At 38.0% G+C, this 16,692-nt stretch overlaps 2 protein-coding genes across 3 annotated transcripts; one reads left to right on the top strand and one right to left on the bottom strand.

The window, feature by feature from the left end:
* Nucleotides 1-481: 481 nt before the first annotated feature.
* nmrk1 (nicotinamide riboside kinase 1) lies at nt 482-5,209 on the bottom strand. 2 transcript variants are annotated; one of them, XM_074670851.1, is made up of 9 exons: nt 5,007-5,209; nt 4,723-4,903; nt 3,335-3,425; nt 3,194-3,242; nt 2,621-2,786; nt 1,852-1,923; nt 1,609-1,715; nt 1,194-1,277; nt 482-974 (listed from the first exon to the last, which is right to left on the bottom strand). In XM_074670851.1, coding segments are annotated over exons 2-9 (582 nt in total). In that variant the 5' UTR covers nt 4,725-4,903; nt 5,007-5,209; the 3' UTR covers nt 482-963. The 2 variants fall into 2 exon arrangements, with proteins under 2 accessions (XP_074526952.1, XP_074526951.1); XM_074670850.1 differs by lacking the exon at nt 4,723-4,903 and having other exon boundaries at nt 483-974.
* An 836-nt stretch (nt 5,210-6,045) lies between these two features.
* On the top strand, nt 6,046-16,550 carry ostf1 (osteoclast stimulating factor 1). The gene is made up of 10 exons (XM_074670849.1): nt 6,046-6,217; nt 10,755-10,801; nt 11,627-11,677; nt 11,933-11,996; nt 12,145-12,198; nt 12,401-12,508; nt 14,347-14,396; nt 14,738-14,816; nt 14,995-15,093; nt 15,563-16,550. The coding sequence occupies exons 1-10, from the start codon at nt 6,184-6,186 to the stop codon at nt 15,619-15,621; spliced, it is 645 nt and encodes a 214-aa protein (XP_074526950.1). The 5' UTR covers nt 6,046-6,183; the 3' UTR covers nt 15,622-16,550.
* Nucleotides 16,551-16,692: the final 142 nt, after the last annotated feature.

Here is a 16,692-nt window from a genome sequence, read left to right as displayed (position 1 = left end):
AGGAGGAGAGTTAGCAAAAAACTAAGAGCAAGAAATTAAGAGAGCAAGCAAAAGTTCATGGAAAATTTATAATAATATAAAAAAGGCTAACAAAACCTGGTCCAAACTGTGTTTTTAAAGTGGGGGTAACTGGAACAACACTGTACTAAAACTGATCAAGACAATGATTTGCATGAAATGCAAGTGAAGCATTTCCTCCTGTTTCAAAAACTAAAAACACTTTTCTGTCAATCCCAGACTGCTACAGTGGATTCAGGTAGATTTCACAGTTGCATCTTTACAATTTGAAAGTTTTTGGTTTAACTTTTCATTTAAAAATTTGTACAGTGCATCAACCCTGTTTTAACATGATTGTTTGGATCCTAGATAAGCTGACTGACAGTTTAATCAGGTGGAAAAAAAGATTTTTGAACCAGTAATTAAAGTAATTAAAACTGAGCAAATGCCTTGGGAAAAACATTAAACATAAAAATGAGACTCTAAAACCACACTGTGCAATTCTTAGTGTTTAATAAAATCAATATATTGTAATAAAATGAATAAGAGTCTTCTGCACTGACAAAGCAGCATTAATATTTGGTCTTCTAGTGTTAAAATGAAATACTTGTACAAAGTTGGGAAAAAGACTTTAAAAATCATCTCTACATGGTTAAAAACATCATCTCTTTAGCTTTTCTATTCTTCCATTAGTACAAAACAGAGGCATCAGGTTAATGTGGTTCCTTGGCTTCTGTCCAGAGCCCAGCTGGACGACTTCAAATGCTACAGCATCCATTATTTCTCTTCTACACTTTTTGTACTTTTCAGCATTTAGTATTAAAGATAGTACAATAGGAAAGAGGCATTCACAGAACTTTTGAATAACACTTGGTTTGGTCCTTTCTGTCATAATCAAAAACAAACTTTCCTGACATCCATATGAGCAGCAGAGTCCATCATTAGAGGTTTACACAAAAACAGCTTTCAGTTCTTCTCTGTGAACAAAACAACGACACAAGATTTAGAGGTTTTCTTCAAAGTCTTGCAAATAGCAGATAATACTTTAGGTGAACTGACCCAATGCTTTACTTGGATTTATTGATCATAATTTACAAATGGAGCTGAGCTGTAGTTCAAGTAGAAGTCTGTACAGCTGTATTAAGAAACAAATTCAAAATGAAATAAATAAATTAAAAAAACCTTTAACAACTTACCCATCAGCCGTTTTATTTCCTGATAAACTTCTTTACACACAGCATCTAGCAGCTCTTCCTTTGGACTGAGTCCATCCAGAAACTCTGAAAACATTTAAAAAAAACAAGTTTTTGTGGTTTCCTTTGATACATCAGCTTAAGGGAGCTGGCTTAGCTCTGAGGTTTAAATGTGAAGAGGCTACAGTCCCCTGTCACAGTGGTCACTGGTTAAGTATACCTGCAGGTCTCTGTCCTCATTCCTTGTCTCTTCAGCTGTCTCAATCAAAGAGACACAAAATCTGCCTCCAAAATAATCTGATGCATCTGAAGCGTCACTTATTTATCTTCATGTTTTATGGTCTAAACAGCTGTTTTCCACAGCTGTTCCATTACCTTAACACACTCTAATACATATCACCTTAGACTTATCACTCACCAACTCCTGAGACCCTGCTCTCCATCTCTCGCCTGTTCTTTAGGTACATCGGCCAAACGTGTCCGTCAAAGTATCCAGGAGGATCAGGAGGCCTGTACACCCTCGAGCTGTCAGTCAAAGACAAAGACAAGGGGAATTCATAATAGGGATGTTAGTGTGAAAAGAATGTGAAGAGACTGTGTTAAAACAACACCAAAATGAGAGAAATTAGTGGGTAATGCAGCAAATGATAAATTTGGAAACCTTCGTCTCTTCTTGCAGACTTCATAAGGTATCTCCATGAAGTATCTTTTGTCAAATAACTCATTCAGAGCCCTGGAGAAGTGCAGCACACAAGTATGAGTTAGAGCATTTTGTCCTTCGTCATTACACCACTCTCAGTAGGACCTGTATCTAAATATCATCAAATTTTCTTACTAAGGGAAAACAGGATGAACCAGGAAGTCACTTTCTAAAAAAAACAACAAATCAGGACAAAACCTCTCTTGAAGAGCCATCGAACACTGTTAAAACTCTTTTTTGTTTATTATAACACTTTCACAACAAAATCTTATTAGAATGAGAGCTAATGGATTTTTTTTTTATTAGTGTAGCCTCATTTTTAGGATCTCAAATAACCTGTTTATTTCTTACAAACTTACTAAGCTGGTGCTTATGTAGCTGAATCTATTAAGTTGTGTTTATGTTGTGTTGAGGATGTCCTGAGGAATCTCCTCAGAGACAAAAGAGTCATATTTAAACAGAAATATTGCTCATCATTCATTGGTAAATTGCATTTTGCTTACATTTTGATTTAAAGGTTGCCCAGTTCACGAATGTCAAATCAACAAGAGCAGATGAGCTGCTGGCTGGGGTAAATTAACTGGGGAACAAATTTTATCTTGAAAATAAATGGTCAGGATGCACTTTTTTTTCTAACAAGCTTTCTAGAAACATAGGTCATCTGTTTCTTCAGTGACAGTTTTCAAGTGGTCCGTGAATGGAATTAACGGTAACTTCCCAAAGTGTCTACCTGTGATTGAAAATCAGGAAGCCCTCCACTATCAGCACAAACACCTCCTCCTCCTCTGAGGATGTTTGCTCTGGCATCAGGCCAAACTGTCGCAGGAACGACTCAGGATCTCTCCTCCAGGAGTTGACATCATTCATCATGGTGTCCATGTGGAGAGCATCAAGCACTGTAACAAAACACAAAGTGAAAATTCTTCATATATTGCCAGAAAAGGGCATGTGCTCATTTTAAGCATTAAGTGTAATTAATTATTGATCTTCTGGATTCAGATTTTCATAATTAAGAACTCTATCAGGTTTTTTTTGTCAATTTCAACATTTTTCAGACCATGAAATGAACAAAATGAGTGAAAAAAAAATAAAGTGATGTTATCATTTGTGTCAGAAAATGTAACAACAGCACAGGGTGGGTCCACATATTTCCGCATAATCCTTTGCAAATAGCTGGGCTAACAACTGATATTCTTTCATAATGTATAAAAGTTAAACAATTAGTTGAAAAATAAGTTAATATTTGATCTACACAATCCATACATTTGTTATCAGGAAAACTAGGGTTGGTGTTCTTTCTTACTGTCATACTGCTTAAAGCCATGGCTGTCCACTGGCACCACGGAGTCATCCTGTAAAAATAAAGCACCCACTGAGACTATTTCAAGCTTTCAGACAACTAGAGTAACTCTGCAACATCCTTTTTGAAAAAGACTGAATCTACCTTAAAATAGGAGTCCTGTGCAATGATATAGCTGTTGGGAATCTGCTGGTGCAGGCTCATAGACAGAGTAGTTTTCCCTCCATTGGTCATCCTGAAATCAAAACAATATGAGATAATGAGAACAACTTAGGCTGCAAAATTCTACACCAACTTTAACAATTAAATGCTTTAATAATGATAAGAGGTAAGCTGTAACTTTTAAAGTCTATGCTGACCTCCAGTGGTTGCACCCTTTGGTGCACTCCTGGGTGTGTCACTAATGCAGCCTAATCTGAACCACATGATTTAGTTCAGGCTAAGAGCCTCAAACTGGCTGCCTTTACATTCAGTGTTAAAGGATTTTTGAATAATTATTTGCTTCCCAAATACTGATTCCTGGTGCCAAAACCTGAGTTTGAGCGATGCCTCAGACTCCTCCCACTGCAGTGCAAAATTATATATTCACATAGAACAGTCGTGTAATACTAACCTTGCATACTCTGTATAAATTATGTGACTGCAGCCATTACTGTTTGACATGGCATAGTGCATTAAATGAATCTTCACCATATGCCTCATACTGACACCAACAAGAATATAAAAATTATTTTTAGTTTATATTTTTTTCATCAACTGTTTTACCTACTATTTCTAATACTTTCCATTATATAAGCATTAAAATCTTAAGAAAACAGCTGTAACACAAAAGGACTGGGTCCTGATGGTTTGCCAGCTTTGACTTATTATTCACATATTTTTATGAATAACAATGAGTTTTTTCACCTATATTTCTGCACTGTAAAACCCACATGAGTATTTATTTTGGTCTTATATAAATCATTTAGTTATTGTCTATTGTTGCCATCTATTTCTAACTTATCAGTCAAGCTGTGGTGTGTTCACTGTGACATCACTGCTGTGTGTGGTAAGGGGTGCAACCAAATCAACCGTCGAGCAGATCAAACCACACTAAACGGTTGATAAAGGGTGTGGTTGACACACTTTCACACCAGAAAGGATGTGAAACTCTGCTTTCAACCCAGTGAGTTATTATTCAAACACATTAAGCCACAATAATAAACACTGCAAATGAGGGTAGACATGCAGAATGTGCATCTAAAATACACCATTGCCTAATTTGCTGTACCACATACTTAGATATCCTTTTTTAATGAACCAGTTGTCATGCAGAGGTAACAGTTGTATTTTCAAACGTGTTTGTGGGTGTATATTTTAACTAACCCTTTATTTTGACATTCCTTTACAGCATGAGTCTGGGTACAGGGGTCAGAAAAACACGTGAGCCAACCAGTCCAATTTCTCCCTCTAACTCGATGTATTTTATCTACAAAGTTACTGATAAGAGTTAGACTTCTAGCAGTCTTTGCTAGCACTTTGCTGGTATTTACATGCTGTATTATTGATCTGATGGCTTGGCCTTGCTGCTCCTCATCTTTCAGTGACTTTTTTTTACTTGTTTCTCCTTCTTTCCCTCTAACACATTAAAAAAGCAGGAGGAGCAGAAACTTGTCTGGCAGAATAAAGGCTGAAAGTGTGTATGAAAATGATGTTTGGGCTCCACCGGGCCATCTGTGGGCAAAGTGGATCCAGACGGAACAATGAAGGAATTATTTGCATGGTTGTTATCATAGCAGCAGACAGCAGTGTTCAGGCTTCACCTCGGCCTACTTACCCACCAACTCCTACAACCAGTGTCTTCATTTCGGCTCCCCTGGTGTGTCGCTGCTAAGTTTTAAATAGAAAATTCGTTAACATCTCATCTTTATAGCCAGCTAGTAAGCAGGCATATTCGTGGCGAGCGCTACAACCCTCTACACGCTTTCCGCTGTGGTCGCCGGTGATTCGCTGATGCAACTCCTACGTCATCAACGACCTGCTCATTCAGTAAAAGAACAACAATGGGCCGCTTTCTGTAAATAAATGTTAAAACAACACCGTGTGACAACTAAAGACTGTGGTGACAACATATGTTGGTCTGTCATAAAACATAGGAACTGAAGATACGTTTTCGATACAACTTTAGAGCAATCGACACAATTTTAACAAAACAGAATCAGATAGGTTCAAAAATACATCTAACTTAATGTTGTAGGGAATTCAGCTGAGGGAATGGATCATGTTAAATGTCACAATTTAAAGTAAAATAAAAAAACAAAACCGTAAGGATACACACATTTTTCGATATTTTAATGGTCAGAAATAATAATAATAATAGAATTAAAATTAAAATTAAAAAAACGGTTAGTCTGATAACCTTTTTAGTTGAAAGCCATTAAAAACCTTATCAGAATATAAGTAATCCTTGTTTACTGGTAAAAGATCTAAAATAAGAGAATCCAGTGCTTGGGATAAAGGCTGATAATTTTTTTTCATCTCAGACTACTAAAGTATTGTTATCTGTATTTTAGATTCGTAGTGAAATAGTAATTTATATACTAATGTTTCAAAAAAGAGATCATATAATGTATAAAATGCAGTTTACTGTATACATCACATAATGTAGATTTTAGTTATAGACAAAGTAAAGTATCTATCTATCTATCTATCTATCTATCTATCTATCTATCTATCTATCTATCTATCTATCTATCTATCTATCTATCTATCTATCTATCTATCTATCTATCTATCTATCTATCTATCTATCTATCTATCTATCTATCGCCTACTTTAAAAAGTAATCTTGCTTTGCGCATGCGCACCACCACTTTTCCGCGTAGCCTGTAGTGCTGCTGCCTGCTGCACTTCCTCATAGTCTGAAATAGTGAAGGTCTCCTCTGTCTTGCGACGTTTTCTGACTAAAATAAAACACAGCGCGTTTGGTTTTGTATTATCCTTGTGCCTCGAAAATGTCGAAGCCTCCTCCCAAGCCTGCTAAACCAGGTAAGACTTTGTTTGCTAAGTTTTGTTTAAATTCAGCCTAAACAGTTTAGAGTCCTACGGGGACAGCACACCTTGATGGCGTTGTAAGCCTTATACCAGTGGGCGGGCGGCGAGTACCTCTTATAAAGTTAATGGAAATTACTCCTCTCTTGTTTGTGTGTAAAATCAGCCATTAGTAATAATGAAGAGAGTTCATAAAGTACTGTTTCTGACTTACACGTCATTAGTGGTTGGAACTGGCACACAGTGGGGTTGGTTAGTGCCTTCAGGGCAGATTGACAGGAGGATCCAGCTCTCTGTAGCAGGCCTCTGTGACTTCCCCATTTCCACCAGTCATAGACTGCTGTCATTCTGTTTCTGTAGGTCGTAGGTTAAGAGGTGATGAGAAGTCTGCATGATCAGTGACATGAGGCTGACTTCCTGCAAGCTCAGCTTGATTTTCTGTTCTGGTAACTTCTTCACAGAGACAAAAAAATGTGTCCATGAACTCACAAAAGGTTTTAGGTAAATTTATAGCACATTATGATTCTGTCCTTAAAATAAAAACAGAGAAATGAATGAATGAATAACATTTACTATCATAAAAATGTAATGAGATGATAAATTGTGCAAAACACGCCCAGAACCAAAACTATGGTCCAGTACATGGCTGATTCTTTTTCCTGAGGACTGGTACTCTTTTTGAGTATTTACATGACACATAACAGAAATTACAAAGTCCCCACTAATTTGACCTGTAAATACAGACAGTACTTCTTTGTAATATGATAAAATATACAATTGTGTGTGTTTTGAGTCCCTAGAATGAAAATTATCAACTCTTTGATCCTAACGGGGTACAACTCAAAAGCCCCAAACCATAAAATGAATGAAGGGTTTAATATTGCGGTTGATTAGCACGTCTTTTTTATGGTGATTGCAGTATTAAACAGACTGTAAACAAGATGAGCGATTTGATGCTAAACTTATTGCTGATGTAGCGTGTTTTAGATTGTATAACCACATTGGTTTTTGATAAGTGACCCAAATAAACTTGCACAAGTTTATCAACCCACATTAAATCAAGCCATGAGTTGTACTATATTTAGAGTAATGAAAGGATTTTCATTCACACTCTTTATGTGTGCCTATGAGTCAGCTCCATGGTTTTGACATCAGGTGAGATCGTCTTTCCTGACAGATGGCTGGTTGGCCTGGTTTGTTGCAGTCAGTGCATCACACGGTTGACATCCAGCTTTATTTATTCAGTTATACACATGGCAGAGCCAGAGGTAGACCACCTCACTGCTGTAACAGAATTTTGTTACCTTGGTTGCCTAACTTTTTTGTTTGTCTTTTCATTGTTTTTTAAGGCATCTAATACACAACATACTGTGATAACTTTCCATACATAGAAGAAGAGCAATGTATTTAACAGGCCCAGGCTTGTGAGTACATTTTTTTCCATTCAACAGAGGAATACTTTGCTTGAGATAGATGTACATTTTTAGCTTTAAAACTACACATATTCTGGATCATAGACTCTTGGTGTCATATTTTTGGAGGTTTATATGGTGAGGTCTTTGGGTTGGGCTTCCAGCAGGAATGGGGAATCAAGCAGCCTCCAAGATCAGACATGCAGAGCTGGAGGAGTTGTTTTGCAATAAAATAACACAGCTGGAAATCATCACAAACCCACAAGCACATGAAACTCAGACAATGATTGTCTTCACACTGAGAACAAATTTGTCTCCATTTTTTATGTACTTAGCCTTAATAAATCCAAGTTTGTTGCCAGGGCTTTAAAATGCACAGAGAACGTGGACCAGTCCTTGCAGATCTTTTGTGTGTTGTGAACGACATGACCGGGCTTGCAGACGAGACATGCTAGTGCGGTGAACAGAGCGGGGCTTGTGTAGCAGCAGCAGCAGCCCCTCTAAGTCTGACACACTGGGACAGTGTTTGCTAAAAAGAAACCTTGAGTAACCACAGCGGGGCGTTTCAAACCGTCCAGTGTTTGAGGCCTGTTAGAAAAACAAAGACAAACCAGCAGAGAGAGGATCCTCACCAAGTCTTAGATGTACGAATGGATGAAACATAGCAGTGAAGGCAGATATCAAAACACAAAAATAACCAAATATATTGTTTTGATTTTTAAAAACACTTTAGATTTTATTAGTTCTAAGTGGACTGATTTTATTAATTTAACTCACAAGATGTGAAAAGATGCTTTAATCTGGGGAGAATGTGAATAAAATTTCCTGCTGTGCCAAATAGTGTTATCTTTCTATTTTAGGGTCATCAAAAGTCTTGGATTCAGTTTCAAAAAGTGTGCTGCAACCATAATGTGTGCATGTAATCCAATAAAGTTGTACTGTATCACTCCCAGAAAATGTTTCTTCTCCATCTTGTTTGGTATTAAAACATTAATATTACACCTTCAGGGACCAGTCATTACATCAGTTGAACTTGTGCCCGTGGCTAATTGGTGGGTAGAAACAAGCATCTCTTCACTCTGTCGTGTAATAAATTGTATCAATAAGGAGAAAAGGGAAACAAGCTTCTGTATGGTAGCTGACCTTTGTTATTGTGGGAGAGGAGTTATTGGTAACCCAAACATCACTAGGATTAACTAAGTCTTCTATCAATCTTCTGCCTTGCCAATCCAAAAAGTGAGTCCTTTTCTTTTCTCTGAACCTTCCGGCAGCTTCATCAGGTTGCATCGAAATAAAGTGAAAACACAGGAGGCCATCACACCCAGGCCTCCATGCAACAAGTTTGATGTACACATGCTGAGTGAGAAAGCACTGACCGTTGACATGAATGATTCTTCAGACTTTTCTGATGCCCATACTGCGTATCAGTTAATATGCAATGACCATTACACACTCATGCATACACAGTCATGCATGTTTCCGACCAATAGGCCAGATACAGTGTTGTGTTTTGGGACATTTATTGTGGCGGCTTTGTCTCAGTGGAGTTGGGTGTCTCACAATGGTCTCTTGGGTTGAATCCCAAGTTCTGCTGCCATCATGCCAAAGTGTCTGTTAGGAATGCAGGATATTGGATTTTTGCCGATATCCGATATGCAGATATATCGAAACCCCTTTTGGCTGATACCGATACTGATTATCACAAGTTAGTTTGTTTATTTTAACTGTAAAGAAAGCTAAGTCTATCCTGTAGTGGAATTTATGTTACTCTTATTGTGACAGTCTTAATTGTTTAAGAAACACACACAAAACAAGACAAAAAACATTTGATTTTACCATAAATCAGAAATGTATTATTTTTTCAAACTCCAGACATTCAGTATTGAAATACAGAAAAATAATTTCTTTAGATCGCATGAACTTTAAATGTACACTGCATTTTTAAACATAACCAAGTTGCATTTGATCATTTTAGAGCTACTGTAATAACCTGGTGACAGACACAGAGCTCTGCAGTGCAAATGAATGAAGTGCTACATTTTATTCAAGGAGCTTATTTTTCAGATGGAAAATAATAATAATCCTAACTGAATAGCACCTTATCGGCTGTGTCTATCGGCAGAAATTTTCATATCTGCTGATACCGATAAACATGTTTTTAAGCTTTTATCAGCCGATACCGATATTGTGCCGATAATATCATGCATCCCTAGTGTCTGTGCATGCAACACCTAACCCTGACATGCCCTCTGCACTGTGCCATCAGTGAATGGGTGAATGTGGCCTGTCATGTAAAGTGCCAGTGCTATGTAAAAGACTGGACAATTTTGACAGTACTTTGGCTGGCGTGTTAAATTTTGTGTGTATTAAATAAATATGTTGGAAATATATTGCATTTTAATTTTTGTGTTTGAAAATTCCCAGAAATCAGCAGCATATACGAACATTTATAAGATCAGAAAATGTCAAATATGCCACTGTTTCTTTAAGCGTGTGTGTTAGTCTCCATGAACGAGTTCAGTCGACAGCTAAGGCCACAACCACTCTGGTAGCATTCCAGCAGCAGAGCTAACACCAGACTCTCTGCAGAGAGCCATGTCAGGCCCTGAGGGCAGCCAGTCCAGGCCTGCACACACAAGAAGAGGTTATACAATCAAGTGTGCAAAAATGACTACTCTCGTAGGCAAGCATAGTTGTTTTAGTAGACACTGGTGCTCATGCGCAAACATGAGGAGCTTTAGGTTTCAGTTTGATCAAGTGCAGCCCTGCATTGTTCAGGTAGAGCTGCTTCTAGTTTGAAGGGGGTGATGTGAGTTTCTCATTGTTCTCATTGGCTGTCCTTGTGTGAGGAAAGTTTAGCACTTTCAGCTACATTTTGCTCTCACATGCAGCCATATTCCAAACATGTACACCCTGTGTATTGCCTCTAATGGAGACAAGTGTCTCCTTAATGAAATTCTGGCATTGTAGCATCAGTGCAGTTAGACAAGCTGGTTGTTTACCTGAGTTGTGAAGTGGGAGCCTGTGTGAATTCATGCCTCTGTCTCTCCAGTATATTCTGCTGTTCATTTTATAGAATTTTTAATCCACCATGCTATTTGTTTGTTTTCTCTCCCCAACAGGCCAAGTCAAAGTGTATAGAGCCCTGTTCACCTTCGACCCTAGAACGGTATGAGCTTTACATTTGTTAACTTTATTTTGAAGACCATTCAACCAGTTGCTGTGTGCTAAATGAAAAATGAGTTATGTGACTTAAAAAGTTAAAATAAAACGAGTTTGGCACGTAGATTTCAAAACTGAGGATATTACAGCTGATTACTTTATAGGGCTGAACAGTTAATCGAATTGAAACAGACAGTGCTATGTAATAGAATGTAATTTTCAAATTGCAAAGGAAAAAAAAGTTAAATCTACACAGACCTGGAGGGAATATGATAATTTGTAGTTGTTCTTTCTTAAAACCTGCTAAAGTCAGTATGGTGGTTTTTCTGGCAAAAACCTGTGAGCTATACAGAGATCCATACAGTAGAATGATTGTGGCTGGCAGAGCCATACCCCTTGTATGAAAAAAGTGCAGGGAAGAAATGTTTCAATGTTGACAATATCCTTTGTCATGTTAGTCAAACTATTGAATTACTTATTGTTTGTGTTTAGTAAATAATGCAGAAGATAAACGTCCCCCTAAAAATTGCTTGCTACATCGTAATTGCAATATTGGTAGAAAAAAAAAAGAAATTTGTTTTCCAAAATTGTTCAGCCCTATTACTTTTTCAGCCAACTTGTTATCCTAATGACTATAAATATTTTTACAAAATTATTTTTCAGCAAACCATCTTTTATTTCCCAAATCAGCAGTTAGAAGTTGAACCATGATAAAGTTTAACAGCAGCATTTGTTCCAGGTAGTAATTCATAGAAAAGAAAAAGAAATTCAGGAAAAATAAAGTATCTAAAATGTAACGCAAAGTTCATGCTCTTGCTTTTTTAATTCTTAGCCAGATGAGCTGTACTTCGAAGAAGGAGACTTCTTATACATCTCTGACACAGTAAGTAAACAAAATCTGCTTGTCTTCTTCCTCTTTCTTTGGATTCTTGTGTGCTTTCTTTAGCCTCCATTTGATTACTCAACATTTTTCTCCTTTTCTTCCCTTTAAAAAAAAAAAAATCTTATTGCACTTTTCTATCACTTTATTCCCATGGTATCATCTCACGTTTAATGTTGTTTTCACTGTCCTGTTTTTGTCCCAAGTTATAATTGTGGTGGATTTGAAAACAAAGATGTCTGTTACTTTTATCCCCAGAGTGACTCAAACTGGTGGAAGGGGACGTGCAGAGGAAAGTCGGGACTCATTCCAAGTAACTATGGTGAGAGAGAAGTAAAAAAATATTGACTGACCAACATTTTATGTTTTCATTAGCAAAGACTTCTAAATCCAGGTCTCTTTTGTATGAAATTGTCCGTTTTTTAGTAAAGCTTGAATAATGCAGTGATTTTGCTTTTGTTTTCTTCCAGTGGCTGAGAATGCAGAATCTATTGACAATCCAATGCATGAAGCAGCCAAACGAGGTGAGACAACTCTTTTACTTCTTTAAATCACGTCTTTCTCAATGCAACAGATATGATTCGCTGTAATTAACACAAACCTCTCCCCCTGGAAACAAAAAAGAGGCCTCAGCCTTGATGACGCTCTCAGCTCTGTTTGCATCACAAGTTTTTCCCCTTTGATTTAACTTTGTGTGTATGTGCACATTTTTGTGGACTTCAACAGGAAATCTGTGCTGGCTGAGGGAATGTGTGGAGAACAAAGTGGGAATTAATGGGCTGGATAAGGCTGGAAACACTGCCCTCTACTGGGGGTGTCACGGTGGACACAAAGGTATTTATCTTTTTGTTTGTAAATAAAGGAGAAGATGCACTTTGGATATAAACATTGCTTGGACCAAGAGGACAAAAATAGGAGCTACCTTTGAAAAACAGTAGCTAACTGACAGGTTGTTAAGTTTGGCTGGTGTTTTTGATGCAGGGAACTGGATAAAATTACATAAAGTTATGACACACAGCTGCATGAAATTAAAACAAGTGTAGGAGTAGTGTATAGAACAGGAACTTGGGGGGTATTCCACGAAGCTGGCTAAAGAAGGCTGGGCTATCGCCGGTAAGCGTGGCTTGAATAAGCGGCCACTTTAATCTTAGCTGCAAGTCGTTCCACTAACGAGGCTCAGCTGATTTTCAGAGACGCTTATTCAAGCCAGGCTGATCCAAGCTGCGGCTAAGCGCGCGTCCGCGGTAGATAAAAAGCCCCGACGTGTCGATTGTCGAAATGACCAAATCATGTCAAAACCGAGAGCGGAGACGCTTCCCTTAGCGGAGAAAATACCCCTCATGGAGTCGTATGATGACTACAAAGTGAAAATCACATAAAAGGGTGACACTGTGGCAATTAACAAAGCCAAAGACGCTGCTTGTTCAAGAATATCATGCTTATGTGTCAAATCAACACTGACTGTTTCTGCTGAGTTTGATGACCCTTTTTCTTCTCACTCTGAAGCTCCTCACACTGCTGTGGCCCAGAGGAGATTGGTCTTGATTAAATTAAAGCTGTTTATATATATAGGCCTATATACTTCATGGGGTGATGTTTCATCAAACACTGACTAAAACAGCAGAAAAAGACATGTAGATGAGATGTCTTTTTTTTTTTTTAGAGATGATTAAGCTGTCAGATGAGATGTGTCAGTGATACAGTGCCCTATATCTAAATAAGGAGGAAGACACAAAGTTATCTCACCATGTGGAATCACCTTTACATTATCATCATGATCAGAACGGACCGCCGGTAAAGGAAGGTATTTCTATGGAAAATTGTGGCTGTTGTCACCTTTTATATCATAAGACAATTTGTGCCTTTATTCTGTTATATGTTGACTGTACTTTGAGGGTGACAGAAGAAAGAAAATCAGTTATTTCAAATACTTACCACAAGTGGGATCGAACCCACGCCGCAAATAAAACATGGCTCACCGTGCGTCTGTGCCCTACTCTCTAACCTCTCAGCCACCAACTTTCCTACCGTAAGGGCAGACAGTCTAGTGTCTGACATGTCTTGACTCACGGTTATTCCAGTCTAGTATAACTGGGGCAGTTCACCTGTCAAAGGATCACGCAGGTGTCCTAAAGCGAGCTCAGGGAGGACGGAAACCTCCCGTGGAGCTGAAGGACAAAAGCTCACTTGATCTTGATTTTCAGTATGAATACGGACCGTGAAAGCGGAGCCTCACGATCCTTCTGACTTTTTGGTTTTTAGCAGGTGTCAGAAAAGTTACCAAAAGGTCTCAGTTTATGTTTCTGAACAAGAACATCATCTATTACAGATATAGATTAATTTAATGTTACACCTGCAGTTCACAAGGCGTCTTTTAGAAGCCGGTCTGACCTTCTCTGAGACGCAGCTAAGGTAAGCCTGACGTTTAGCCTGCCCGAGACCAGGCTAGTCGCACTGGCTAATTTACCATGGTTACCAAGCCACGCTAGCCCTAAGCCTCGTTTGTGGAACCCAACTCTCGCTAAAGTTAGCGCGGCTAACCCAAATAAGCCAGGCTTTGAGCTAAGCCAGCTTCGTGGAATACCCCCCTGGTCTGTCTCCATTGTTTATACTTGACTTTTCTTGATTGGTAATCTCAATCTGGATTTGTGTTGTTTTTGTTCCTCTACCAGATGTAGTGGAGCTGTTGCTAAGCCAGCCAAATGTGGAGCTCAACCAACAGGTGAGTTCACCAAAAGCTCAAAAGGCATGGAGTATCACTTATTGGTCAAAACATCTCTTGTTGCAAGAGATTGGAATTTATTCTCAAGTACAGCCTAATTTCTAATTTTCAAAGACATTTTCCCAACGATCTCTTCATAATACAACAAATCCGTGTTAATGCTAACCTGAGCTATTCATGCCTTTTCTTTTACAGCCCATAAAGGCTTAAACAATCATTTTACAAGAGTTAAACTTGTGGGAATCTTGTGCTGTGACCCTCACAATCTGAATAAATCATCCATCCCTGATAAGTACTGTAATTTTAGAACTCTGCAGGTAATGTAATGTTTTGTGTTTCAGAATAAACTTGGCGACACTGCTCTGCATGCTGCTTGTTGGAAAGGTTACTCTGACATTGTGGAAATGTTGCTGGCCAAGAGTGAGTATCAAGTCTCTTCTTCATCTTGGGTTTTAGAATTAGCACCCCCATGCTTATGCAGATTATTCAGAATTTGTCATCTTCTAGGTCCCCAAATGCATAACTCTTCACAGAGAGTATTTTTATTTTGTTTCTACTTCAAGTCTGCAGTGTTTTAATGTTGTTGTTTTTTTTTCAGATCCAAGGCTAGACATAAGGAACAACGAGAACAAACTGGCGGTTGACATGTCCACCCACCCCATGTGTGCCTCACTCATTCGAAAGAAGCAGGGAGGCAGTAAGTACAGTGGCCACTAGGGGGCATCCACGCCGCACTTACACACAACTTGGCAGACTTGCTACACATTAATACTGGGAACAAAATGATGTGAGCCTCTTAACTGGAATTAAAAGTTAGCCGAAGTAGATGGAAATGAAGACTTCACCTTGAGATTAGAAAAAGTCAACACCAAAGCAAAACTTTTCAAGGGAGAACAGAAAACAAGACAAGACAAGAGTACTACAGCACTAATTTTCTGGATGTTCAACCAAAACCTCCCAAATGATTTAGTCTTTGTCTTTCAGACCTTAAAAAATATCAATGTCTGTCAAAATGTCCTTGCTTAGAATATGGAGGTATTGCTAATGATAGTTGATGCTTACCCCAGAAGTTTCTGTTGCAAGTGGCATTAAATATGTTGAATTTACATTCAAGCAGTGTAATCTTACAGAATTCCTGCTGATAAATGTCTGTGTGTTTGTTTCAGACATCACCCGCACACAGAGCAACGCTGAAGAGTATTTGGATGACGAAGACTCGGACTGAGTCAGACCTATTGAAACATCACTGTCTTCCTTTGGGTTTTGGGGGGGCTATGTAGAGATGGATTTGTTGATCCGTTTCTGATTGTAACTCAGTTTTGGTTCCATTTTTTATGCAGACACCTCAGTTCTCAGCTCTCTGTGTAATGTTTGTGAATTTCAGAGCGCTGTTATTTTTTCTACAGTTTGCTTGCTTTGGGGAATTCATTTCCTACATGCTAAAAGTTCTAGCATTCATTGCACTTTGGACTGAGAGGCAGAACATATGTAGTGGTGGGAAATGGACCAAAACTCTAAGAAACACATTCCAAACATACAGATTATGTTCAGCCCGTTTACACTCAAAGTTCCAGTGCAGATTAAAAAATTGATCTGGTCTGTGTTTAGCTAAGATTAAGTGCTCCACTTGAAAGTTTTAAACTACTTAATCCCATTAATGGAATTGGAAACACTTGCAGCTTGAGCTCTGTCACAACAACAAGGCACAATCATATCTTTATGGGATCAATGCAACTTGTGTATTTAACTGTAAAATTTCCCTGGTGTTTCTGCTTGCTTGGACGTGATTATGTGAAGAAATAGGCAAAGTTAACCATTCAGTGCCTTTTCCTCCTTTAAATGACAGGAATCTCATCTGTTACTGTACAGCATCTTTTGGTCTGTTTTATAACTTTTCTGATGCTACAAAAGACCTATCAATTCAGTGTACAACACACAAGATGTATTTAAAATTGTACTTTCATATTTCAAACATTTAATGGTTTGATTTGTACTCTGGGAGCAAATTTCGGGTTCTAAATGCTGCTTTTCAACATACTATATAAACTTTAAAATAAGTGCCTTGAATATGTGTGAAATAAAGATAGCAAGATTATTTTGGTTATGTGTCAATGTGAACATGTTTTTCTTTCCTGAAGATAATTTTTTTCAAGATTTCTATCTGCTCTGTATTCAATCTGCAATAAAAGATTTTTAACTTAATTAACTACATTGAAAAGGCGTCTTTTTAAAGCTGACAATGAGTCAAACACTTTTTGAATGAAGAAAAAGCACAGCTGTCAATCAAAAGGATAAT

Source organism: Halichoeres trimaculatus, unplaced genomic scaffold, assembly GCF_033239565.1.
Source record: "Halichoeres trimaculatus isolate MK-OKI-2021-1 unplaced genomic scaffold, fHalTri1.1 fHalTri1_scaffold_5, whole genome shotgun sequence".
Taxonomy (NCBI): Eukaryota; Metazoa; Chordata; class Actinopteri; order Labriformes; family Labridae; genus Halichoeres; species Halichoeres trimaculatus.
This window is presented reverse-complemented; position numbering and strand designations above follow the sequence as displayed.

Excerpts from the sequence above, each read along its gene's own strand:
- nmrk1 (XM_074670850.1), bottom strand. The coding sequence starts at position 5,035 with ATGAAGACACTGGTTGTAGGAGTTGGTGG. Across the intron at positions 1,924-2,620 it reads TTCCTGATTTTCAATCACAG|GGCTCTGAATGAGTTATTTG; the intron begins GTAGACACTTTG and ends GCACTTCTCCAG. Across the intron at positions 1,716-1,851 it reads GTCTGCAAGAAGAGACGAAG|CTCGAGGGTGTACAGGCCTC; the intron begins GTTTCCAAATTT and ends TTTGACTGACAG.
- ostf1 (XM_074670849.1), top strand. The coding sequence starts at position 6,184 with ATGTCGAAGCCTCCTCCCAAGCCTGCTAAACCAG. Across the intron at positions 11,678-11,932 it reads TCTTATACATCTCTGACACA|AGTGACTCAAACTGGTGGAA; the intron begins GTAAGTAAACAA and ends TTTTATCCCCAG. Across the intron at positions 14,397-14,737 it reads ATGTGGAGCTCAACCAACAG|AATAAACTTGGCGACACTGC; the intron begins GTGAGTTCACCA and ends TTTGTGTTTCAG.